Below are 25,090 nucleotides of genomic sequence, written 5' to 3'. Positions count from 1 at the left end.
GGCAAAGTCGGAGTATCTGTTTTTTCTGGTCCCAGGTCATGCAGGTTGTGACTGATGTTCTTGGGTATCCTGTTTTTATAGGACCAGGTCTTGGGCTATTGGGCAAATGGTCTGGCTCTTCGATACCTGTCAAGCACAGGCCATTAGTCGGACAGCTGTTGCTAGCTGCTCGATTCATAAATTGCTGAGTTCTGGAAGAACAGTCCAAATTTGGATTATTGGTATGCCCAAGTTCAAGACACTGATGATATTGAGTGTTTATATTTTGATAAAAAAAATGCTCTTTACAAATTTACATGTATATGGGGGACTTATGAAAAATATTGTAAAAGTCATCAGACTTCGGTTTCCTAATCTGCTAAATTTTGCTTTTTGGTTTCTCTAACATTCATAATCTCCCATGTCTGTTTTAGTTTTTGAACCAGAGAATAGTGTATGCTGTTATCATTATTTACTATGTTGAAAACCTGTTTAAATAGTTATAAAACAATAATAATCATGTGTGCATCACATCTGCAACTCAAATGCTAAATCTTTTTTTTTTATCCAATAAAAGATATCATAGTATACAAAGATGCAAGGGTATTCAAGGGCTACTAGAATTGTACTCCAGACAGAAACCAGATGATGCAGAATGAATAAATATGATGGTTTATAAGATGGCTTTTATCTACTTCTTGTTCATGGCCCTTTTCATTAAGAGTTTTTCTCTAGTGTTCATGTCAGGTCTCAACAAAATGATGTAACACTTGGGAAAGAAAATACAAACAAGAATCCCTGCACTAGAAAAGATGATTCCAAAGATCTCAACAACGACTGTGTTTTTCCCCTTGGTGCTCAGATAGCCTGGGATGAAGGACAGCCAAATACTGAGGAACATGAGCATACTGAACGTGATCCATTTGGCTTCATTGAAGGTGTCGGGCAACTTGCGTGCAAGGAAGGCCACCAGGAAGCTGACACATGCCAAGAGTCCCATGTATCCCAGCATGCACCAGAACGCAACATCTGAGCATTCATTGCACTGCCATATGATAATGCCAGTCTTCAGTTTCATGTTCTTCTCTGGGAAGGGAGGGCAAAACAGCAGCCAAGTGGAACAGATAAGGATCTGAAGAAGTGTGGAAGCAGAAACTGTTACAGTGGGCACACCAGGTCCCAGCCATCCTTTCAAGCTACTGTTGGGTCTGGTGGCATTGAAGGCAATAATCACCATAATGGTCTTTGCCAACAAACAAGAGACACAAAGGACAAAGATGATACCAAAGGCAGGTTGACGAAACAAACAGGTCATTGGCTGAGGCTGTCCAATAAAAAGCAGAGAACAGAGAAAACTCAGCACCAAGGCCCCCAGAAGAAGGAAAGAGAATGCTCGATTATTAGCTTTGGTGATGGGGGTTTCTCGATATTTGATAAAAACATACAATACAGTAGTTGTGGTGATGGAGAAACAAATAGCAACAATAGCCAAAATGGTTCCTAAAATCTCCTGATAGGAGAGGAATTCTATTTTCTTTTGAACACATTCATTTCTTTTCTCATTGGGCCACTGGTCACTTGCACACTGCCAACAGATTCTGGAATCTGAAAATCAGAAAATCAGATATTTATGATGTATGGTGAGAAAACTGTCCCTTGCCCTGTTTATGAGCAATTCTGTATAGAAAAGCAACAGGTGATGTCTTCTTGCTGACTGTGGAAAGATCTAACAGTGTTATATATGGAAAGCGATTCTCTTAGATGCAGTAGGTTGCTCATTGGTGCCATTTGAGACTAATATTCAGTCACTGGCTGGGGTGCAGATAAACCTACCTGGCTAACTTTGGAGGGATATTCAGTGGTGTAGTCACACTATTGAATGTAGCCAGTCCTCTTAAAGATAGGTGAATAACTTTAGGACTAGTCTTTGGCACGAGCAGAGTAAGTCAGTTAAGTTATCCAGCTAATTCTAGATATTGGAGTTAGCTGGATAACTTATCCAACTAACTTAACTCCACCCTTGAATGTCCCTCAGAATGTCTTTATGTTATCCAGCTAAATTTTAGAAGGATATTGAGTTATCCATCTATAATTTAGCTGGATAAGTGCCCAAAATATTCAAACTAAGCATTTAATTGGATAACTTGTGAATTATCTGTCTAAATGCTTGAATATGGCCCTTATTATGGATAATAAGCCTAGTGATCCTCATGTTCATTTTTGAACTTGTACAGCAACTGAAAATTGGAGAATGGTTAGCTTGCTGGTGGCATGTGTAACCCTCACAAGTTCACCTTCCTTGCCAGCACAGTCAGTCACCATAGTAGCAGCAATGACAGAATAAGGGATTCAATTCCCTGTTCGTGGACAATTGTGAGTATCACGTGTACATCCCATCCAAATCTAAATGTTTTCATGAGTGATGGCTTCATCTCTGTTAGTAGGTGCTGCTGCAATACTTTCTTCTTCAGGTGTTGGATCACTCAAGCTCTAACATGGATCATGGATCAACTCATGATATCATGATGGCAGTAACTAGTCTATAATAAAACTGTTCTGTAACTGCATTGGTCCTTCCTTGTATACCTGTCGTGTTGGAAATCTCCCCTTCTGTGCATGGGATGCAGTCAAAGCAACAGAGGGACTGTCCCTTCTGAACTGCTTTCCTGTACCCGGGGCCACAGCTTTTGCTGCACACGGAGCATGGAACCTGAGGAAGGTGGAGAAAAAGAGAGGAAGAATTCTCTTCTAGACACACGGTTTTTATTAGGTATTCATTTACAACGTAAAGAAGGGGCACATCGCCTAATGGTCTGTGGCTTCATTGCAACAGACAAACCAGCAAACAGATTGCCCTGAAAATTGGGATGCAAAAGTTGAGGAGACTGCTTAGTTGAATGTGACAAGTTAACATTTGTGATGGTGCCATGTTCCTGTTCCTGGGCCTCCATGTTTTTTTTCGGGATTAGAACCTTGCCGCCAGCATTAGCTCATATGACACAGATTTAATGTACAAGAAACAGTTCTTGTAGACAAGAATTCGTTTGCAGTATCTAGGGTAAATGAATGGTGGGAGTGTACACAGTCATTGCTTGTTAATATCATTATTGGACTGCTGAGAAAAGAGGATATTTAGAGGTACATTGTCAGAGGCTTTAGGCACCTTTTTTTTGCAAAGTAAAAATAGTTAACCCATTCAGGTCTGTCATTTCTGGGCAAGTGGATCTTTAACCACCTGAAAATAAGCTCGTAACTTTGTAATGCATGCACTTTTACCCATCTAGAAAAGAGGCATTGTAGAGGCCATTTTGGAAGTGTGAATGCAACCTACATGCATCCATTTAGTTCTCAAAAAGATACTCATGTAGTAGCCACATTAACCCCCCAATATTCAAACACAATGTACTTGGGTAACATGCTTAAAAATGGATTTATTTTGTGTAGGCTTAAAACATGCTCATACTTTTGCTGCTAGGCACCCTGTTTTAAAGGTATTCTTTAATTTATAGGTCAAATAATTTTAGCAGAAGGTACTGTGGCTTGCTGATACACCATGTCCTAACATTAGTGTGATGGCCATATCCATTACTGATGGCTGAGTCTTACCACTGAATATTTACCAGGGTGTGTTCCCGTCTCGAAAATAATGACTCAAGTATTTAGATTGGATATGATAGCACTGTAATTTTTGAGAAGGCACTAGGAATGGGCGTTGATAGTGAAATTACAGGTTTTTGAGTGTCAGACCTTGTCAATTACATCGACTTATCTGGTGGTGATACTGAGATCATTGGTTATTTCCGGACAAGACAAACCATGGGTGATTTCGCAGAAACCCAATAGTCACAGTTGACCTTGGCCTCCTTCAATAACCATAAAAGCATTGAAAATATTCTTTTCTAAATCCCCAGAATACATAGATTTACTGGTAAAGAACTCAAATATTAACTTATAATTTAAGGTGGCAAGAAGTTTGCTTTATAGAGTGCCTTTCATATCAGCTGTATTCCACGTGCTTTGCAAAGCCACAGAAATTATTAGGTACACAGTTAGGAAAAAGAGTAAGATGGATTTGAAGAGGGCTAGACAATGCTTAGCACTGAAAATATCTGGATCCATATCTCCAGGCTACATGACAGGTTTAGAGAAAATTCCTGCTCCCTTTTGCTGAGTGTAAAGTTGGGTTGTACCTCTCCATGTTGTGTGCTCCAATGGATGGCACTTGTATTTAGGGCCAGCTCCTGTCCTTTAGGCATCCTGGAGTCATATCTTCCCACCTTCATGGCTTGGATAGTACCATCAGGCCGCTGCTGCCAACTGACAATGTCATACACAGCAGGGGGGTTGCCACTGCTGTCAAAGTACATCTCCTCTCCCATCTTGTTCCTGAACTGTACCTTCTTCAGGTAATGTAACAGCTGAGGAGAAGAAAAGGAATACATCATGGTTGCGGTCTTGTGGTTATATGGGAACAGTTGCTAATGTTGTTCTTTTCAACATGATAAATGTGGTACTCCCAAAAGATCAGGGATCAAGAATGCTGCAAACAGAAATCCTCTATTTATTAGGAACAATGAAAACTTCTCCAGTTGATTTTCCTACCAGTGTGCCTCAGCTAGTCAGCTGTATTCTGGAAGGCACAACTCAAGGACTCAGAAAGTAAAATGCCCTTTGCTTCTCCAGCATACAGTTTGAACATAAAGGGGCAGATTTTAAAAATTATGCGCGGGGGGGGGGGGGTACATTTGTGCGTGCTACTTGGCGTGCACAAATGTACACGCGATTTTATAATATGCGCGCGCTGCCGCGCGCATGTTATAAAATCCAGGATCAGCGCACGCAAGGGGGTGCACACATGTGCACCTTGCGTGCACCGAGCCCTAGGGGAGGCCCAATGGCTTTCCTCCTTCTCTCCAAGGCCGAAATCGGAGCGGCCTTGGAGGGAACCTTTTTTTTGTCCCCCCCCCCTATCTAACCCATTTCCCAGCCCTACCTTATTTTGTTGAGTTACGCCTGCCTCTGGCAGGCGTAACTTCCGCGCACCAGCTGTCTGCCGGCGTGGCAGGCCCCAACACAGGCCGCTGTATCGGGGCACTCGGCCATGCCCCCGTAACACCCCCGGGGCTTCTCCACGACCCAGGCACGCCTCTGGACTGCGGCCCCGCCCATGCCCTGCCCACGTCCCGCCCAGTTTTGCAAGTCCCGGGACATACGCGCATCCAGGGGCTTGCGCGTGCCGCTGAGCCTATGCAAAATAGGTTCAGCGCACGCAGGGGTATTTTTTTTAAGGATTACGCATGTAACTTACGTGCGTAACCCTTTTAAAATCCGCCCCAAAACTTATTGTACATTCTCACCTGCCATGGTTTGAAATTCCAGATGTCGGCACATGTGTTGTTAGTGAACGGCCCCTCCCCCGGCACACAAGAGCTCATGTCATGTAGGGCATGGGTCACAGAGTAAACTGCATTGTAGATATTGTAGCTGATGCTTGTGTCAAACTCACGTGGAATTTGACCTTTGAACTCTTCCATCTTCTCAGCTCCCGTGCACGCAGTTCTAGATGAGCTGTCATTCATGTGGGTCAGTGTGGTCAAGTTGTCCTCTGAGTCAGGCCAGTAGCACCCAAAGATCTCATTCCATAGTGGTTTGATAAATATGTCACTTGGAGAGGTGGAAGGATGAAGGTTGAGAAGGAACTCTTTGAACCCTGGTATCTCACCTTCATGAACTGCAAATCCAATGGTGCCACTCCACATATGTGCATTTTCTGTTTTTATGAGGTGGACAGCACTTGACCAGCCTTCAGAGGCAATCCACACCTTACCAGTCATATTTTCTCTGGATAGCTCTTCTATCACAGGTATGAAATAAGAGTATGGAGAATAAACCAGTATGATTTTGGCCGATGATGCCTTGATCACCTCTGAAATGAGTTTGATTTTCATGGCTGGGGAAACCATAGGAAATGTTTCATGAAAGGCAATGCAGACGCCCAGTTTTGACAGCTCTGTTTTCAAGATCTGGGATCCCAGAGTACCGTAGTCACCCATGCTGGACAGCAGCCCAACCCAGGTCCAGCCAAATCCGGCCACCATCTGGGCCAAACCCTGGGCCTGGACGTCATCACTGGGAAGCATCCGGAAAAAGGATGGAAACTGGAACTTGTCACTCAGCACAGGACTTGTTGAAAAATGACTTATCTGAAAGAGCAGAGCAAACGAGGCAATGTCAGAGTTCCTAAAACACAGGGAGCTGGGAATTTTACAACAGTGCAATATTAATAATAATATTATCATTTTCATTACATAGGCATCTTTATATAACTTTTATCCCAACCTTGGCTAGAATCAATAAGAGAACTGAGTCTAACATGGGAAATGAATTGGCAGATAAAGACCAAAATGGTCCATACAGGCTGCCCCTTTGAGATTATTCCACTTTTGGTAGATAAGTGTGTAAATTCTATAATGTAGCTCAACACCAATTCCCTCCTCGCCCATATCTTCCATGTGACCTCTAAAATATCTTCTCATATCTGTCCAAGGATGCCCAAAATCCATTGCAATGATGGTCTATCCCACAGCTTTCTTGTATCCCAATGCCATCTTGGACTACTGCTGCTTAGGGCTGATGTAAGGGTATTAGGAACCCTAGGCAAACCTTATTACCCGTGCCATTTTTCCTTCATTAACTTTCAGATCCATAGGCCATGCCCCTGCTCTGAGGTTTGGATAATTAAACTCAATGATTATGATAATCCCACTACTGCCCCTCTCAAAGCAATCCTGCAAAAACACAGAACTGAACATAGGGATGGAGAAGGGGCTTATTATATCATAATTCTGCAAATGCTGTAAGCTACCTTGAGCATTAAATAGAAAGTCAGGCTAAAATTTGAAATCTATTAGCAATACACCTTACACCTTCTATTGGGAAAACTGAACAAACTGGATTACACAGAAACTACACATTAGCAGAATACCTCACATTGGCCACACACAGAGAACGCATAAAAGCCCTCACCAAACACAGAGTAAGTGACCACAAATTATAAATAGAAATATGCAGACAAAAAAAACTGAACTCTCATCCACACTAGCCTCACTTACTCCCTTCCTATTCCCTGCAGGACAGGAGGGAAAACAATGGAAGTGGAAGGACTGGGTTAGGGGACATGGGTGACTTTTCCGCAAAAACCTGGCCTACAAAAAGGCAGTACTCTAGGTGCTGGAACTGCCCTAGAACACCAATACTCCTCCTATTGAGAAGTGCAAATTGGAAAACACAAGAAGCTAGGCTGCTGCAGTTCTAACATAGAAACTATATGATAACAGAATACCTCACATTGGTCACAGACACAGACAAAACACAAATCCTCACCAAATATAGAATAATTGACCACAAACTAGAAATAGAAAGATGCAGACCAAACGTGAACTGGAAAGCTCAAGAAGCCGACCCTGCCTGCAGTGCAGCACTGGAGAAAGAGAAACGGCAATGCATTTTCTCCAGTACTGTGCAAAATCCAATGATATCAGAGATGCAGATTTCTCAGAACTAACAAATTCAGACGACCCACAAAAGAAAATCTCTGTGTAATACTGGGGGTAAACAGCAGCTATAGCAGCAAAATATGATTCCTGCCATCAGGCCAGAAAAATAATTTGATCAGGGACAATACAAACCAGCACCAGAGAGTGGAAATTGTCCTTGTTATTTTCCGTTCTGTAATCTATAATTTTATCTTACTGATACCATCACTATTTTGTACATCTTCCCCTTTTATTTCAACCACTTTACATATTACTTTCCCAGCATGTGCACATTTCCTGCCAATAAGTAATCTGAGAACCGCTCTGCCCTGTCCACTCTGGCCTAGCCCCTCCCCTGAGGAGCAGGAAAGGAGGGGAGGAGAGGAAACAAACAGGAGGGGAAGTGCTGGAACAGGAAGTAAGAGTGGCTTTTTCTTGGTCTACGCTATTCCCTCTAGACTCATTCTCCTCCCCTCCCATCCCATGCACATTACCTGGGAGGGGAAGAGCTGGAGAGGAGAGCAGCAGTCACTGGGCAGAACCCCATGTGCTCCAAAGCACCTGGTGCCACCAGCGAAATTGCTGTGCTCTAGGCCATCACCAAGGTCTGCCTAATGGTGCCCTGATAGTCGCTGCTACTCTATGCAGGTCACCCCAAATTCTTCCTTGGAGGCCCAATGCAATTATTCTACTGCTGTTCAGGGTTGTAACTGCTGCCCCGTGCAGGCTACCCAAATGACCTTTTTTTTTGAGGCACAATGCATTCGTAACATTGATGTTTTGGGCTGAACTACCACTCCATGGCAAGGAGTTTGATGATTTTGAGTTGCTTTCTAATGCTGCTGGGCTAACTCAGTGGGGTTTATTATCAAGTAATTTGTATTGTAACTATTTTGTGCCTCTAACAAAACTCTACTTGAGAATTAGGCCAAGGGGCCTAATTCATCAGTCTGTAAGTGCTTGTATAGGACTCGGTCTTCACATGCTGTGACATCAGTGTTGTTGCAGAATGGCAGATATTTCAGATAAGGAGACTGCATTTTACCTGGGGATACCTGTAAAGTCCCAGGATCCTTGCCATAGACATGGAGGAGGTAGAACTGGATTCTCCAATGATGGCTGCCAGTGGCTCCTGGCTCTGGCACCTGTAGTTCAAAATGGACTTCTCCTGTCCTGTCAGCATCCAGACGGTGCCCACCAGGGCTCTGGTGATTGAGTAGCAGGAGTCGTAGATCTGGAAGCCCAGGCTGATGTTAGGGAGGAGGGTTTTGTCTTGATTGATTTCATTGATGGCAAACACCATGGCTTGCGCCCAGCCGTACGCTCTGGTGTCCAACCTGAGTGGTAAATATAAGTTGGAATAAATAAACAAATAATAAATGTGTCCATCGTAGCGAGGGCCATCACCTGGTCACCTTTGGTTGCCTAAAACTTGGGTTTTTCTGTTCTGTGATTTCCAGATCCTATCTGCCTGGCTTCCATTCCTTGTTCTTGTGAACTTCTAATGTAGTGCATTTTGTGTTTTCTCTTCTCATTTCTCATAAAGAAGACAGAAGTTCTAGTCCTTAAAATATTTGTAACCTGGCTATCAATATTTCTAGGTGGCACAGTTCGTCACCAATGACTCCTAACTCACAGAACTGTAAGACTTCCTTCTGAAGGTCAAGCTGGACTCCTTCCTTATGACCAGTCAATTTACGATGATGCAGTAGAAAGGAAAAAAAGACAGCAGCTAACATGGTGAATGAATGTGGTTTGTAACCACTGAAGTGGTGCAGATGTGAGCAGGGAGTCACAGAGCAGGAATTACACAAACAGAAGCAGAGATGCACATCAGAGAGCGATCATGGGGGATCGTTCTTGCAGGCCTGCAGCACAGTGACCGGAGGGAAAAGCAGGCACCTTACCTATGGCAGAGATCGGGCTGTCCAGCAAACAGATTTTCTTGCTTCATCCAGGACAGGTGCACTGGAATTATTCCTCCAATCTGGATGTCCCCATCCTGCACAAATCCCACCTCTTTCTGACTCTGGAGGGCGCAGCCCTGGGAAGGGGTCATCGCCAGCAGAACCACAAGCCCCAGCAGTGCCATGGGACAGACAGGTATAGAGGGCAAGCCGAAGAAATCCAAGCGCATTTCGGAAACACCTGGGGCAACCACACAAGGTCAGTAGCAGCTGGGAGAAATCCTGAGCTACAGTCTTCTTCTGATCTGAACTGACAAATATATTTAAGGACTGGTCCCTGGAAGACTGTGCTCAGCTAGCAATGTCCAAAGCTAATAAAGGTTGACCGTTTTGAAATGTTTTGTCTCTCTCTCTCGTTCTTGCTTTAGCATTCATTCAATTTGGCTTTGCTGTCTCAGTGAGATTGTCAAAAGTTTTATAAACAAAATCTAAAAACTGTTATTTCATGGCAAGCAAAACTAAGGTCTTACACAAAAATATAGACAACATCTCTTGTCTCTCTTTCTCTTCTCCATCTCTGTCTCTCTGTTTTCAGTCTTGTCCACTATGTCTGTCTCATCCTCTCTCTGTCTCTCTGACTTTGTCGCTCCCTGACACGTTTTCTCCGTCCTCTTTCCCTCAATGCTATTTCTCTCTCACTCCAGCCCCATGACAACTGACTTCTTGATCCCCTTTGGAATTGGGTAATAAACAGGAGAAAACTCAACTAACGCCAACACCAGCAATCTGTAGTCCTTATGGCCCCTCGTTATGTGTGTAAATGCACAAGTCTGCAAATGACTATTCTAAAAGTCATAAAAATACAAAAAATAACCAGAAATGAAAGGGAAGTTTTGTTCTAATACCTGAAATCGATATTACTCTGCTGTTTCCCTGTAGACCGTCTGACCCTTCCCGGTGATCCCCAGGTCCTGACGTATCACCGCAGTGGTGACTGCCCTCGGATCCTGCCTGCATTTATATTCGTTCCTCCCCACCCTCTGACAGGGAGCGATCTCCCTCTGGAGAGAATTATCCTGTGATTGTCTCTCATTTCTTCCAGATCCCAACGGAGGAGGAAGAGTCGTTATTCATTGCTGATTTCAATTGATTATGAAAATTAAGGGTAGAAAGATCCAAAACCAACACTCAGCGAGGGTAGGGGTTGTACAGATATTTTAATGAGGATATCAGTGTTAATAATTAGGTTCTGGGCATCAGACTGCATCCCAACGCAGGTGATAATTCAGTAAGACAGCCATGTCTGGGACAGGTGACCTGGCTGGGAGGAGGAAGAAGAGGAAGGAACAGTCTTATTGTGCTGTTAAATTTTGCAAATAGTGTTGAGTCATTTGAATGCATGCAGGCGTTAATTTTAGAATGCATCTGGTAGTGTAAGGGGGCTGTTTGGGGGAGGGAGACTGGTTCAGCATGCATGCTAAGCCATTTTTTGTGTGCACCAGACAGGCATAGCATGCATACGGTTAGTGGACAGGCCCCATAGTGGCTCATTACGAGGTCACATAAAAGAGTTCAGTGGTAGAGCTGGGGATAGGAACTGAGGCACAGAAAGACAAGGGTCTTCTGTAACCTGTACACTAATTGACAAAAGCCTGCACAACAATCTAAACTGGTGCAACTCAGTCCTGACCTATAGTACCTCCCCCTGCTATTCCATTGCTCAGACTCCCCTACATGCCGCTGTGCAAGGTCCCTCACTCCTACCCTGCAGAACCACTTGCTGTTCCAGTACTGAGATACCCCATACAGCTCTGACAATGCACCTCACTCCTGCCCTGAAGCAACTCCTGCTATTCCATTGCCGACACATTCCTCCCCCTCCTTCTGCCAACAACTCTGCCAGTGCACTTCAGCTCTGCTCAAAAAAGTTGTGCTTTTACGTTATTTATTTTATTTTATGTGATTATGTTTTAATTGGGGTTTGACTTTGCTTCAACACAGTCTTCACCTTATTCATGAAACATTTGGCATTACAGTAAATGCAGAATATGCAATGAAGAAAACTTTTTTTTTCTAACATCTTTTTATTGGCAACACAATCAAAGCATTAACGACACAACAGCAGGGCACTTGTCCCCGCTGCCTTTTTTCAAAGCTGCCCTTACATTTTCTCATACATATTCACGAGCCAACATTATAACATACAAAATGAAGCAAGCGCAAGAATCAGTTAGCAATTATATGTTTCAGTAATAGCACTGATCCTGCTAGGGGAATTTACATTCTCCAGAATCTAATTGTTGCCCCTGCATCACAAGGCACTATAGCACTGGACTACTGAGAGACCAGATGTTATATCAGGTGGATTCTTTAAATGTTGCTTTTTGGCTCACTAGAAGGGTTCCTCAAGAATTAAACAACCTGCTCATTAATGATACAAATACAGTGGACAGGTAGACACAATTTAAGACCATCATAGGAAATAATAGATGGGTTGCTGATGACCATTGAAAAAAACAGGTAAATACAGAAATTACATTCATCAGACCAACAACTAAAACAACATTATTTGAGTAAGTTGGATATGAAGAAACAGATCTGTCTGGTTTTTGAAGCTCCTGTACTATGTCTCATTGAGTGATCCAATTTAATATATCAGAACCTACAGAATTGTCCAGTTTTCTTCAGGTCCACTGTGGCTACTGGAACTGTAGAACAGATAGAGACTATTTGATGAAGAATGGAGGAGTATAATGGATTACTAAATGGCCTTTATCTTCTTTTTGTTCCCAGTACCTTTCCCTAAGAGTTGTTCCCGGGTGTTCATGTCAGGTCTCAGTAATATGATGTAACACTTGGGTAAGAAAATACAAACGAGAATCCCTGCACTGGAAGAGATGATCCCAAAGACTTCCACAGCGACTGTGTTTTTCCCCTGGGTGCTTAGATAGCCAGGGATGAAGGACAGCCAGACGCTCAGGAACACAAGCATGCTAAATGTAATCCATTTGGCTTCATTGAAGCTGTCGGGTAACTTGCGTGCAAGAAAGGCCACCAGGAAACTGACGCATGCCAAGAATCCCATGTATCCTAGCATACACCAAAAAGCAACATCTGAGCATTCATTGCATTGCCATATGATAATGCCAGTCTTCAGTTTCATGTTCTTCTCTGGGAAGGGAGGGCAGATCAGTAGCCATATGATACAGATGAAGACCTGTATAAATGTACAAGCTGAAACTGTAACAATGGGGACCCGGGGTCCCACCCACCCTCTCAAGTTACTGTTGGGTTTGGTGGCATTGAAGGCAATGACTACCATGATGGTCTTGGCCAACACACAAGAGACACAGAGGACAAATATGATGCCGAAGGCAGGTTGACGAAGCAAGCAGGTTATTTGCTGAGGATCCCCAATGAACAGCAGAGAACAGAGAAAACTCAGCATCAGCGCCCCTAGGAGAAGGAAGGAGAGTTCCCGGTTATTGGCTTTGGCGATGGGTGTATCTCGGTACTTGATGAAAACACACAATATGGCAGCTGTAGTGATGGAGCCGAAGGTAGCAACAACAGTCAAAATGATTCCCACGACTTCTTGATAGGAGAGGTATTCTATTTTCTTTGGGACGCATTCACTTCTTCTCTCATTGGGCCACTGCTCACTTGCACACTGCCAACAGATAGCTGAATCTAGAAATTAGAAAATCAGATATTCATGATGTGTGGCAGGAGAATTGCCCCCTACCCTGATAAGAAACAACAAGAAATGTTTCTAAACTAGCCATGGAAATACCTGTCAATTACAAATGATGTTTTTATGTTTGTATTCCACCAGGTTATATATTTGGAGTTTATAAATTTATTTATTTTTTAGAACTTCTTTGCAAATTATAGATTGCAGTGAAGACATCAGTGATGGGATTGCATAAAGTCATAAATTGGTAGTGATTATAGATCTTTTATTAGCCATGTAGGAGGAATTGCTCAGATCTCTCAGTGCTGGCATACTCTGGTTGGAGCCTGGTGATCATCAGGTTTGTTCTTAGCATTTCAACAGCAGTTAAGAATATTAGTGGAGAATGTTTAGCTTGGTGGCTGGAACTTTTTGTACATTTTCCAGCAGGCATGATCATAGCCACAATGGCTGACAAACCGTCTAAGCTTAAGGAATTCATGTCCCCTACTCAGATGAATTTAAGAGTGCCATGTGTACATTTGAGTTTTGACTAAATCTTTTCAAGAGTAGAAGCTTTACCTCCTGAATGGAACTGGAATCTCTGATAGTGTCACTCTAGTACTGTTTGAATGAACTGGGTCATTCCAGCACCAACAGACCATGGATCCATTTATGATGCCATAATGACTTAGATAATTAGAAATCAAATTGTCCTACATGAAATCCAATAAAACAATAACTGTACATTCTGTACCTCTTACATTAGAAATCTCCCCCTCTGCACATGGGATGCAGTCAAAGCAGCAGAGGGGCTGCCCCTGCTGAGCTGCCTTCCTGTACCCGGGGCCACAGCTCTCGCTGCACACGGAGCGCGGTACCTGGGAGTGGATGGAGAAAGAGAGAAAGACGTAATTCTTTCCTAGATCTATATATTGTTTAAATCTATATTGGAAAGGGCATATGTGAAAAAGAGACTATTTAATTGGTAAGACAATAAGTGAAGATTTCTGGGAAGGAAGCTGGAGCCGACGCAAGCTTGAAGCTCTTAGCTATGGACAGCAGGGTAGGTGGCTCTCTTGCTGTGGATATTCCATGTTCATACACTAGTGTATAAATACTCTCGCCCTCCTTCCTCCTAATACAACACCTCTCAAATCAGATGAGAATTTCAATTCCTTTTTTAAACCCAAGTTTGACAGCTTCGAATTAATCTCCACCAAAGAGATTGAATCCCTTCTAAAAAGACAGAAACCATCTAGTCATCCGGCTGATAATATCCCATCGAGACTCCTGCTTTTTATCCCAAACACGATCTCAGGACCTCTAACAAATATTATTAACAGCCTTCTAACTCAAGGAAGTTACCCAGACAGCCTAAAAACCGCTTCTCTTAAGCCCCTCCTCAAGAAACACAATCTAGACCCTAATGTACCAGCCAACTTTAGACCCATCTCCAATCTACCATTCGTTGCCAAAATTACAGAGAAACTGGTAAACACCCAGCTTTCAGAATATCTAGAGGACCATAAGATCCTATACCCTTCGCAATATGGCTTCCGGAAATCACGCAACACAGAGACCCTCCTCATTTCGCTTACAGACCATATTATAATGGGGTTAGACAAAGGACATTCCTTCTTATTAGTTCTGTTAGACATATCGGCGGCATTTGACACCGTCAACCACACCATCCTTCTGGATCGCCTAGAGGATATCGGCATCTCTGGATCAGCCCACAACTGGTTCAAGTCCTTCCTCAGCAATAGGACTTTCAAAGCCAAAATCAATAACAAGGAGTCACCTCTAACAAAATCTTCCCTTGGCGTACCACAAGGATCCTCCTTATCTCCAACCCTCTTTAATATATACCTCCTCCCCCTCTGCCAACTACTTACAGACCTCAACCTAATTCACTATCTGTACGCAGACGACGTACAGATTCTAATCCCTATAACAGAATCCATCTCAAAAGCTCTCACCTTCTGGAATAACTGCCTTCTATCCATTACTAATCTACTCAACAGCTTAAACTTGGTCCTCAATGCCTCAAAGACGGAGCTTCTCCTCATCTCTTCAAATGAAAACAATCTTCCTCCACCTTCACCACACAATGCTCACATCACCTGTACGCACGTTAGAGACCTTGGGGCAATAATAGACAATCGTCTAAACCTTAAAAAAATGGTCAACACAACTACCAAAGACAGCTTCTACAGACTACAGGTCTTGAAACGACTTAGACCACTCTTATTTTTCCAAGACTTCAGGACAGTCCTCCAGGCACTTCTGTTCGCCAAAATAGATTACTGCAGTGCCCTCTTTCTAGGCCTCCCCAAATCTACCACCAAACCACTGCAGATGTTACAAAATGCGGCAGCGAGACTGCTGACCAATACCAGCCGCAGTGAACACATCTCCCCCATCCTCAGAAACCTACATTGGTTACCGGTAAATTTCAGAATCCTGTACAAATCTATTACCCTAATACACAAAACCATCCATCAGCAACTCCAACTCGACCTGGAAATCCCTTTCAAACTCCACTCCTCTAACAGACTAACGAGAGATATTCACAAAGGCACTCTGAAATTTCCCCCTACTAAAGCCACACGCCTCTCTATGACCAAAGACAGAGCTTTTTCAATAGCAGGCCCATCTATCTGGAATAACATCCCAGCAAATCTCAGATTGGAACCCTGCCTCTTAACCTTCAGAAAAAGACTAAAGACGTGGCTCTTTCACCAAGCCTTCCCAGATCCACCGGATAATCACTAGTTTGAGCCTCACTTCTTACAAAGTCTTTGACACACTTCCTCCTGAACAATGGACACTGGCATTTCCAGGTTAAAGCATAAGCTCTAACCCGTTAAATTATTCGTATCACGTTATATTTATTCTACCTGCCTTTATCTTCCTTCCAGCTTGTCTTTAAGCTTCCAAGTTTTTCCATTCCTTGTTGATTGTAACTTTGACTTATTCCTTTTTCCTTTGTTATCTATTGTTTACCAGAATTGTTACCTCAGTTTACCCTTGTTAAAATGTAAACCGATCCGATATGGTTATCTACTATGAAGGTCGGTATAAAAAACTGTTAAATAAATAAATAAATAGTGTGCCGGCAATGCCGGCCACATCCATTACTGATGCTCATGTCCTCTGTGCCTCGCCAGACTGACCAGCATAGGTAGGAAAATGGCCCTGGTTGTGTTTGGTACTTGTTAATAAAGCTTAGAACAAAGAAACAGAACAACAAACCAATGAGGACAGTTTGGCAGTCCCTTTTGATGCTCAATAATTTAATGTATATTTCGACACAGTGGCCTGAGATGAAGAAAAGGTCAGCAGGTAGATGCCCTATTTCAAACAAGTAACTCGGTGTTTTCCAGTCTGTGTCCCTCTTCTTGAAAATGATGTCCCAGTTGTTTAATTTTGTCTTGATATAACTGAGAGCTTCAGATGACACTGGAGACAGAGATTAACAGTGAAATCAGAGAAACTAGGGGGTGGTGTCAAACCGTACCAATACACTTCCCTATCTGGCAATTTTAGCGTGTCCCTTAATAATGTGTCCCCAAGATCACTGGTCATTACAGGGGCAACCTTAAATTGTCTGCATTGGTACAAAAACTGCACCTACTTCCTACCCGGGCTTTGCATCGGCTTTCAAAGCAAAAACTTGCTCGTGCTTTCACTTTGAAACTTCTCAATGATACTAAGCACTTCAACAGCCACAGGCAGCTTTGTGGGTAGAGTTTTGCTGGAAATATGCGCATGCAAAGATTTGAAAACGGCATCCACTTGCATACTTTCCCTTCTCCAAATCTAAACACAAAAACAGGGACACCTTCTCTCACTGTGGCTAAAATTCCATTTGTTGTGGAGCATCAAGGGTGGGCAATTATCGGACAGCTGATCAATGCAAGTAAAATGCCTTTTACCTGCATAAGTCACTTTGAAATTTGTCCTCCTTGGGACATTAATTGTCTTATTCAAATAGGATTTGTTTCTCCTCATTGTGAGTCAGTGGAAAACATCTTTATTGAGTAAGAAGAAAAAAGAAAAACAACAGTCATATTTCCCTGAGACATTATTTATTTGCTGGATTAATTTACCCAACCTTTTGAATAAGAAATTCAAAAATAAGGCCTGCCTCATTCCATAGCCACAGTAAAAAAAAATTGCGGAAAAGTTTTTGCTATAAATGCACAAAACATGCAAGCTTACAGGATGATGACTCTGGTACTTGTAGACAAGTTAAAAGGAAAATAAGTTGACCTTATAGAATGTTTCTCATACTAACTGTATCCCATAGCTTTCAGCAAAGCCGAAGAATCTGCAGGAGGGCTTGCACATGCTACAGACCAAAGAAATTGGCATCGAGAAAGAGAGAGAGAGAGAGAGAGAGAGATTAAGCAGAGGGAAGTAAGAAGCCTCGTTTAACACCAACTGTCTGGGTTTTATAAATGTGTGGGTGACAAAAAGAATCAGGTGATACACGGTTGAGATGATGAGTAAGAGAGTTTGGAGAGACCAGTGGGGAAGGTTGCGTGGCTTGATTAAGACATGATACTATTGGAAAGTATTTGGATTCACAGTGGGTTCTGAGAAAATTCAAGTTCTTGCTTTGTATATGGTGGATTTGTACCTCTGTGTGTTGGGTATTCCATCGGATGGAGCTCATGTTGATGGACAACTCTTGACCTTTGGGTGCTTTAGAGTCAAATCTTCCTACCTTCACAGCTTGGATGCTACCATCGGGATTTGGTTGCCAGTTAATAATGTCGTATACAGCAGGAGGGTCACCATTGTTGTCAAAGTACATCTCTTCCCTCATCTTGTTCATAAAGTGCACCTTTTTCATGTAGTATAAGAGCTGTGGATAAAAAATACTTGGTATGATAGTCGTGATCATGGTGTAGACAGGCAATGGAACAGTTACACATTTTTCTCATTTCAACATGATAAAAGGAATGCACCTGAAAGACCCTAGGACAGAAGTTCAGGAAACTGTAATTTTCTCATTGCTTATGGAGGAGATTGACAGCAAGGGAAGCTTTCTCTGTCAGTTGTCCCACCAGTATGTCTCAGCTCTGTCCTCAGAAGGCAGAATGACTAAACAATACTCTTTTGTTTGTTGCTCAAACATAGGGGGGCAACTTTCAAACTGTCAACACTGTGACAAAGACTGCACATACTTTTTACCTGTGGGCTTTGCACCAATTCTGAAAAACTAAAGTATGTGTACATTTTCACTTTGCAACTTTCCGAGGATACAAAGTGCTGTATGGGCGATCATTAGCCCTTTCTTTTTCTGCATGTAGAAGTTTGCAGGAAAATTACATGGGTAGTGTTGAAAATGCCATCTGTGTGCCTACTTTTCCTTCCCTAACTTGAACATTTATATTTTATTTGTTTGTTTTTAAATGCCGACATTCGATCGAGATATCCCATCGGTTTACATGTAACTGAACAGAAATAAGGCAGAAGCTGCTTATTTACATTGTAACATTGTAACTTAAATAATAATTTAGGAAGATAAATTTACATATTAACTTTGAAAGGTTAATTTACATAGTAACTTAGAGAAATAACATTAAACATGTGAGTTGGAGAAGAAAGTGAGAGGGAAGAGGTGGCATGGAGGATTAAATATGTACAGTTACTTTACAATGAGAACCACAGGGGTGGTTGATGGCGGACTGGGGAAGATTCATTTCTGAGCAGGGGTGGGGGCCTGGGCAAGGGGCTAAGTTTCTGGCGGGAAGGCTTTTAGGAAGAGCCAGGTTTTGAGGTGTTTTTTCAAGATTTGAGTAGAAGGTTCATTTCTAAGGAGGGGCAGGAGGGAGTTCCATAGCATGGGGCTGGATATTGATATGGCTCATTTTCGGATAGAGGTGAGGTGCGCTGTTTTGGAGTTGGGGATGGTGAGGAGCCCAGAGTCCATAGACCTGAGGTTTCTATGTGGGGTGTATGGGAGTATGGCAGAGTTTAACCAGTCCATCTTATTGTTGTTCATTTTTTTATGGATGATGGCTAGGGTTTTATATTGGATTCTTTAGCTGATGGGTAGCCAATGTAGTTCTTTGAGAGTGGGGGTGATATGGTCGCATTTTTTAATGTTTGTGATGGATCTAGCGGTGTTTTGTAGTACCTGTAGTGGTCTGATGGTGGCTCCAGGGAGGCCAAAGAGTAGAGTATTGCTGTAGTCGAGTTTGGAGAGGAGTATTGTTTGGAGGAGGGTTCGGTAGTCTTGGGCATGAAGGAGGGGTTTAAGTTTTTTCAGGGTTTGCAGTTTAAAGAATCCGTTTTTGATCATTGCGGAGATGTGATGTTTGAAGTTTAGCTCATTATCAATGGTTACTCCTAGGGTTTTTCTAGCATGAGTAAGTTGTGACCCCTTGGGGTTAGGTGTGAGGTTGTTGTGGAGGCATGAGGAGTGGTTGTTGGATGTGTAGGATCTTGGTCTTGTCTAGGTTGAGGCAGAGTGACAGTTGTGACAGAAGAAGAGTTATTTTTATGAGGAGATGATTCCAGTTTTTTAGAGGGTTTTTTTTTTTAGAGTTTTTTAGACCTCTGGAAAGCCTCCTCCTGGTGCAGCTAAAAGTATGCATGTTGTGGATGAGAACATGAACACTTAGCCGCATTTAGGGAGGGGAATATTCAGATAGCTGATTAATGTGGCTAAAACACTTTTTGCCCGTGTAAATTGCTTTGAAACGTGTTCTCCCCATACAACCATTACACTTACTGCTGTTTCTTACCTGCCATGGTTTGAAATTCCATATGTCAGCACATGTGTGATTGACGAAGGGCCCTTTCCCCAACACACAGGAGTGCATGTCTTGAAGTGCATGGGCCACGGAATAAACTGCGTTGTAGACATTGTAACTGATGCTCATATCAAATTCACGTGGCATTTGACTATTAAACACCTTCAACTTCTCAGCACCCGTGCACATGGTCATGGGTGTGCTGACGTCCATGTTGCCCAAGGTGGTCAAGTGGTTCTCTGAGTTAGGCCAGTGGCACCTGAAGATCTCCTTCCATAATGGTTTGATAAATATGTCGCTTGGTGAAGTGGAAGGATGAAGTTTGAGAAGGAACTCTTTGAACCCAGGCATCTCACCTTCATGAACTGCAAAACCAATGGCGCCAGCCAAAATAGGAGCATATTGTCTCTTTAAGAGGTGGAAGGCGCTTGACCAACCATCAGAGATGATCCATATCTTGGCTGTAATATTTGCTCTGGATAGTTCCTCTATCACAGGCATGAAATAAGAGTATGAAGAATAAACCAGTATGATTTTTGCAGTTGATCTCTTGACCATTTCCAAGATGAGCTTGAGTTCCATGGCTGTGGAAACCATTGGGAATGTTTTATGAAAGGCAATGCAGATACCAAGCTTTAAGAGCTCCACCTTCAAGATCTGGGATCCAAGAGTCCCATAGTCACCTGCACTAGATAGCAGCCCTACCCATTCCCAGCCAAAGCGCACCACCATTTGGGCCAGTCCCCGGGCCTGGATATCATCACTGGGAAGCATCCGAAAAAAGGATGGAAACTGGAACTTGTTGCTTAGAATGGGACTCGTTGAAAAATAACTTATCTGAAAGAGCAGAAGGTTCAGTGAAGGGGAAGAAGAGTCAGATTTCCTACAACAGAAGCAGGCTGAGAATTTGTCAATATTCTAATACTATTCAGATTAGTATCATAATCACATAGGTGAGTTTCAACTATTTTAATATTAATCTTCAGTAAAAGCATCAAGAGAGGACCTGACCCTGGAAATTAAAGGAGTTTGATCATTTTGAAGAAGCTATTTAAAGGCATTGCACTAACTTAGTGGTTTTTATTCTTAAGCAGATTTTATTGTATCTATTTGGTAAATTCTTCTCAAGAATAAGGCCAAGGGAACAGCTTTTTATACTTGTTCATCGGTCTTTGAGTGCTTGAAGGAGTCTTGGTCTTCTCAACCTTCATTGTTACCATACCAAAAACCTTGTTGCAGATTTTAGTTAAGGAACACCAAATCTTACCTGAGCAAACCTGTAAAGTCCAAGGACCCTCGCCATGGAAATGGAAGAAGTGGAACTAGATTCTCCGATGATGGCCGCCAATGAAGCTTGGCTTTGGCACTGGTAGTTCAAGATGGGGTTTTCCTGCCCCGTCAGCATCCATGTGGTGCCCCTGAGAGCTCTAGTGATTGAGTCACAGGTATCATAAATCTGGAATCCCAGGCTAATGTTGGGGAGGAGGGATTGGTCTTGGTTGATTTCATTGATAGAGAACACTATGGCTTGCACCCAGCCATATGCCTTAGTGTCTAATCTGAGAAGCAAATAGAATTTCACATTTAGATAGTGTGTCCACTGCTGTGAGGGTCATCATCTGGTCACATTTGATTGCGTCAAGCCTTTATGTTTTTGTGTTATGACTTCCAGATTATATTTACCTTGCTTATGCATGTTGTTTTCTTTGACTTCTATCAAACTGCATTCTGTCTTCTCACTTCCAATAAGGAAGCAGAAGTTCCAGACCCATGCTATGGCCGTATGATGCAATTCAATCAGTTATAGGTCACTCTAACCTGTATGTCTAGTAGCATTTTAGAAATAATTAATACTTAGAGTAGTAGTAAGTCTTTGACTCTGATTTCTGAAGGTCAAAGTGTTCTCATTGGCTGTGACATCATTTGATGAAGACCAGATGAGGATGTGATGATGCAACAAAAATACAAAGTGAAAGATTCATTTTGCACAGGAAAGCAGCTGACTGAGCCAAACGATGTGGTTTATAGCCAGAAAACTCAGGCAGATGTAAGCTGAGAGTCACAGAGCAGAGACACACACAGGCAGGTGACACCACAGGGAGTCAGAGAGTTGAGACAAACATAGACACAAGCAGCATCCATAGAGCATCACAGAGTAAACTCATACATGCAAACACAAATCACCCCCAGAGAGTAAAAGAGCAGAGACACACACACAGTATCCAAGTGGTATCAGAGAGCAGAGACATGCAAAAGTCTGCACCCTCAGGTATCATTCTTATACAGCCAGGAGACTTTGAGAACAGTGCAGGAGTCTTAAGGTGAACATGAAAAGCAGACATCTTACGTATCGCAGAGATCGGGCTGTCCGGTGATCTGATTGTCTGGTCTCAGCCCACTGAGGTGCACTGGTATTATTCCTCCAATCAGGATGTCCCCGTCCTGCGCGAAGCCCACCTCTTTCTGGCTCCGGAGGGTGCAGCCCGGGGACAAAGCACAGTAGAGAGGAGGGGGCATCGCCAGCAGAACCATCAACCCAAGAAGTGCCATGATGCAGTCTGGCATGTGGGTCAGGCTGAGGAAATATTAAAAATCAGTGGAAACACCGGAGACAATCCAAAGGGCTCAGTGTTATCTAGGAAAAATTCTCACCATCTTCCTTATGTGCTAACTTCGACATGTGGAAACAGCTCACTTTATCAAATGCTGTAGTTAAGAACTATTCCTTGGCAGATCTTGTCCAGCCAGCAATGACCAGAACCAATGAAAATTTAAGTTTCACTCATCTCCTCTGTGCTTTCCAAAATATCTTGATTTATTTTGTGAAACTTGAACTTCTCTCTCTCTCTCTCTTAGATTTAGGAAACTTCATTTGCCCAGCAATTTGTACGTGTGTTGCGTTGGAGTTAAGGGAGATGTTGTAGGACTCCATAGCAATGTCAGGAAATACTCCTTCATGCAGAGGGGTGGTGGATGCGAGGAACGCCCTACTGGAAGAGGCGGTGAAGACAAGAACAGCGACGGAATTCAAAAGGGCGTGGGATAAACACAGAGGATCCCAAAATGGCTAGAGGTGGGAAATGAAGAAAAGGGGTACCCTACTGCTAACTTCAGAGGTAACATTTCTGAATGGGGGTAACTGGTGCGGAGCGGCAATTACTACGCAAGCAACTCGCTGGACAGGCGCCGGACGGATCGTTTGGATCTTTGCCTGCCACCATTTGCTATGTTACTCTGTTAAGTTGTAGGTGATACCTTTTTTTTTTTTAATTTGTGCACCTGTTGCCAAAGTGATACATGAAAACTCTCTCTTCCTTTCTCGCATGGTTGGAATATCAAAAGTTATAAATAAAAAACAAAACTGTGATTTCATGAAGTGTAAAATTAAGATGTCACACATCTTAATGTGGAAAACATTTCCTGGTCTCTCTCTCTTTGTTTTTTTTTTTCTCTCTGATCCTTTTTCTCCATCCTATCCTCTGTCATCTTCATTCCCTTCCTCCGGCTCATTCTCTCTCTTACACCCCCCCCCCCCCCCTCCCACAAAGGTTGATCTCTTGAGCCTTCACAGGCATGTGCTGCTAACGAACAGGGGAGAACTCAGCTTTGCGATTGCAAAACCGCTAACGTCACCGCCACCAAGCTATAATCCTTCTGGCTCTTCACTGGGATTCATTTGCAAAACCATGTATTCGGAAAACTGGTGGTTCACCTGAGTAAAAACGTCTTGGCTGAAGGTTTCCTCCTCTGCCCGGCAAACCATCCACGCGGACTTCCAAAGCGCTTAACCTTTACCCGAGTTACACAGAGGGCGCTCCTGCCAGCATGCGTGAGTGGGGGAAGTAAAGCAGGGTGGGTCCTTGACACCTCTCCCCCTCCCTCCCCCAAGGTGATCGGACAAACAGCAGGTGAGAAGTGTACGGGCGGCGCTTCTCACACTCAGACTTTGTGGCTACTAATTTTCAAAGGTGAATAAGATCTGTTATTCCCCACTTGGCTGCAGTGTGCATGGCCTAAAAGTGCCCGAAATCACCCCCCCCCCCCCTTTACGGAAACTTCCAGAAGGACAGCGGCCGTGTCAGTCTGTAGCAACAAAAAATAACAAGGAGGCCGGTGGCACCTTATAGACTCCCTGAATTATTGAGGCATGAGCTTTCCAGGACAGGAGTCAGTAAGGTGCCACCATCCTGTTTGTCATTTTTAACCCCCATTATGTGCAGATACAGCGCTGGAAATGAAAGGATAAGATCTTTTCTTCTTTTTCTTTCTTTTTTTTTTTTTTTAATAGCAGGCAGGCTGCAAAACCAGAAAAATGCCTGAACCAGAAACATACCTGAAATCAATAGTCCCAAGCTGGATTCTTGTTGAATTGGTACAGACTGATCCTTCCCGGTGACTCCCCAGGTCCTGACGTTTCACCGCAGTGGCGACTGCCCCCGGATCCTGCCTGCATTTATACTCGTTCCTCCCCACCCTCTGACAGGGAGAGATCTCCCGCCGGGGAGAATTATCCTGTAATTGTGCGTCATTTCTTCCAGATCCCATCGGAGGAGGAAGAGAGTCGTTACTCCTCGCTGATTTCAATAGATTATGTATTTATTTATTGCCTGGAATAGTCGTCTGCCTTTTTGAATGCAAAATCCACCCAGAGCGGTTTACAGCATATTAAAATAGCAACAAATAAACAGAGGTCAATTACAGTTTCACCATAGGGGAGGAGTAGAACAAATTAGAATAGCAACAAAAAGCACATATAACTTGGTGATGAAAAGACATGCCTTAAGATTTACTGTAGATAGATTAACAACCACTGAGCAAGCTCTGCGGACAACGTAGCAGAGGTGCTAGTGTGCGAAGGAGAAAATAATTAACATCAGCAATGCGTTGATTTCTGGCAGCGTGTTTGGGGCATTCAAGGTAATTGCCAGGAAGTTTCTGTGGTCAGTTCAGGATCTCTGGTATCTTTGAGTTCAACCCCCTTCTCCTATGGCTTTTGCTTTGAGTGGCAGAGGGGGTTTATCCAGACCAGTTGTACCACCCTTTTTGATGCCAGTGCCGGCAGGTACTGCTTCTGCAGGCAGCGTTGCATGCCAGCCTTCCCTAGACTGATGGCTTTACTGCAGTGAATACACCCAAGCAAAACTTGCGGCCCTCCCTCACTTTGAAACGATTCCAGACCAAGGATGTCTTGCGTGATCTCTTCTCTGCATCCTTGGGGGTGGA

The 25,090-nt window shown here is 43.1% G+C and overlaps 2 protein-coding genes across 2 annotated transcripts; both read right to left on the bottom strand.

Moving 5' to 3' along the window:
- Nucleotides 1–670: 670 nt before the first annotated feature.
- On the bottom strand, nt 671–8,823 carry LOC115077438 (extracellular calcium-sensing receptor-like). The gene is made up of 5 exons (XM_029579729.1): nt 8,560–8,823; nt 5,337–6,182; nt 4,170–4,433; nt 2,566–2,689; nt 671–1,584 (listed from the first exon to the last, which is right to left on the bottom strand). The coding sequence occupies exons 1-5, from the start codon at nt 8,815–8,817 to the stop codon at nt 671–673; spliced, it is 2,406 nt and encodes an 801-aa protein (XP_029435589.1). The 5' UTR covers nt 8,818–8,823.
- A 594-nt stretch (nt 8,824–9,417) lies between these two features.
- LOC115077437 (extracellular calcium-sensing receptor-like) lies at nt 9,418–22,417 on the bottom strand. The gene is made up of 7 exons (XM_029579727.1): nt 22,215–22,417; nt 21,135–21,426; nt 19,859–20,704; nt 17,743–17,970; nt 13,852–13,975; nt 12,218–13,111; nt 9,418–9,662 (listed from the first exon to the last, which is right to left on the bottom strand). Exons 1-7 carry the CDS (start codon nt 22,415–22,417, stop codon nt 9,418–9,420), a joined length of 2,832 nt encoding a protein of 943 aa, XP_029435587.1.
- Nucleotides 22,418–25,090: the final 2,673 nt, after the last annotated feature.

Source organism: Rhinatrema bivittatum, chromosome 16 (genome assembly GCF_901001135.1).
Source record: "Rhinatrema bivittatum chromosome 16, aRhiBiv1.1, whole genome shotgun sequence".
NCBI classification, from domain to species: domain Eukaryota; kingdom Metazoa; phylum Chordata; class Amphibia; order Gymnophiona; family Rhinatrematidae; genus Rhinatrema; species Rhinatrema bivittatum.
This window is presented reverse-complemented; position numbering and strand designations above follow the sequence as displayed.

Bases quoted from the DNA above. Each gene is read 5' to 3' on its own strand.
- LOC115077437 (XM_029579727.1), bottom strand. From the start codon at position 22,417: ATGGCACTTCTTGGGTTGATGGTTCTGCTGGCGATGCCCCCTCCTCTC. The intron at 13,976-17,742 runs GTACAAATCCAC...ATCCACTCCCAG, and splicing joins GGAATACCCAACACACAGAG to GTACCGCGCTCCGTGTGCAG. The intron at 13,112-13,851 runs GTACAGAATGTA...TCTAATTTCTAG, and splicing joins GGAGATTTCTAATGTAAGAG to ATTCAGCTATCTGTTGGCAG.
- LOC115077438 (XM_029579729.1), bottom strand. From the start codon at position 8,817: ATGGTGTTTGCCATCAATGAAATCAATCAAGACAAAACCCTCCTCCCT. The intron at 6,183-8,559 runs GTAAAATGCAGT...CTGCTCTTTCAG, and splicing joins GACTTTACAGGTATCCCCAG to ATAAGTCATTTTTCAACAAG. The intron at 1,585-2,565 runs GTATACAAGGAA...TCTGATTTTCAG, and splicing joins GGAGATTTCCAACACGACAG to ATTCCAGAATCTGTTGGCAG.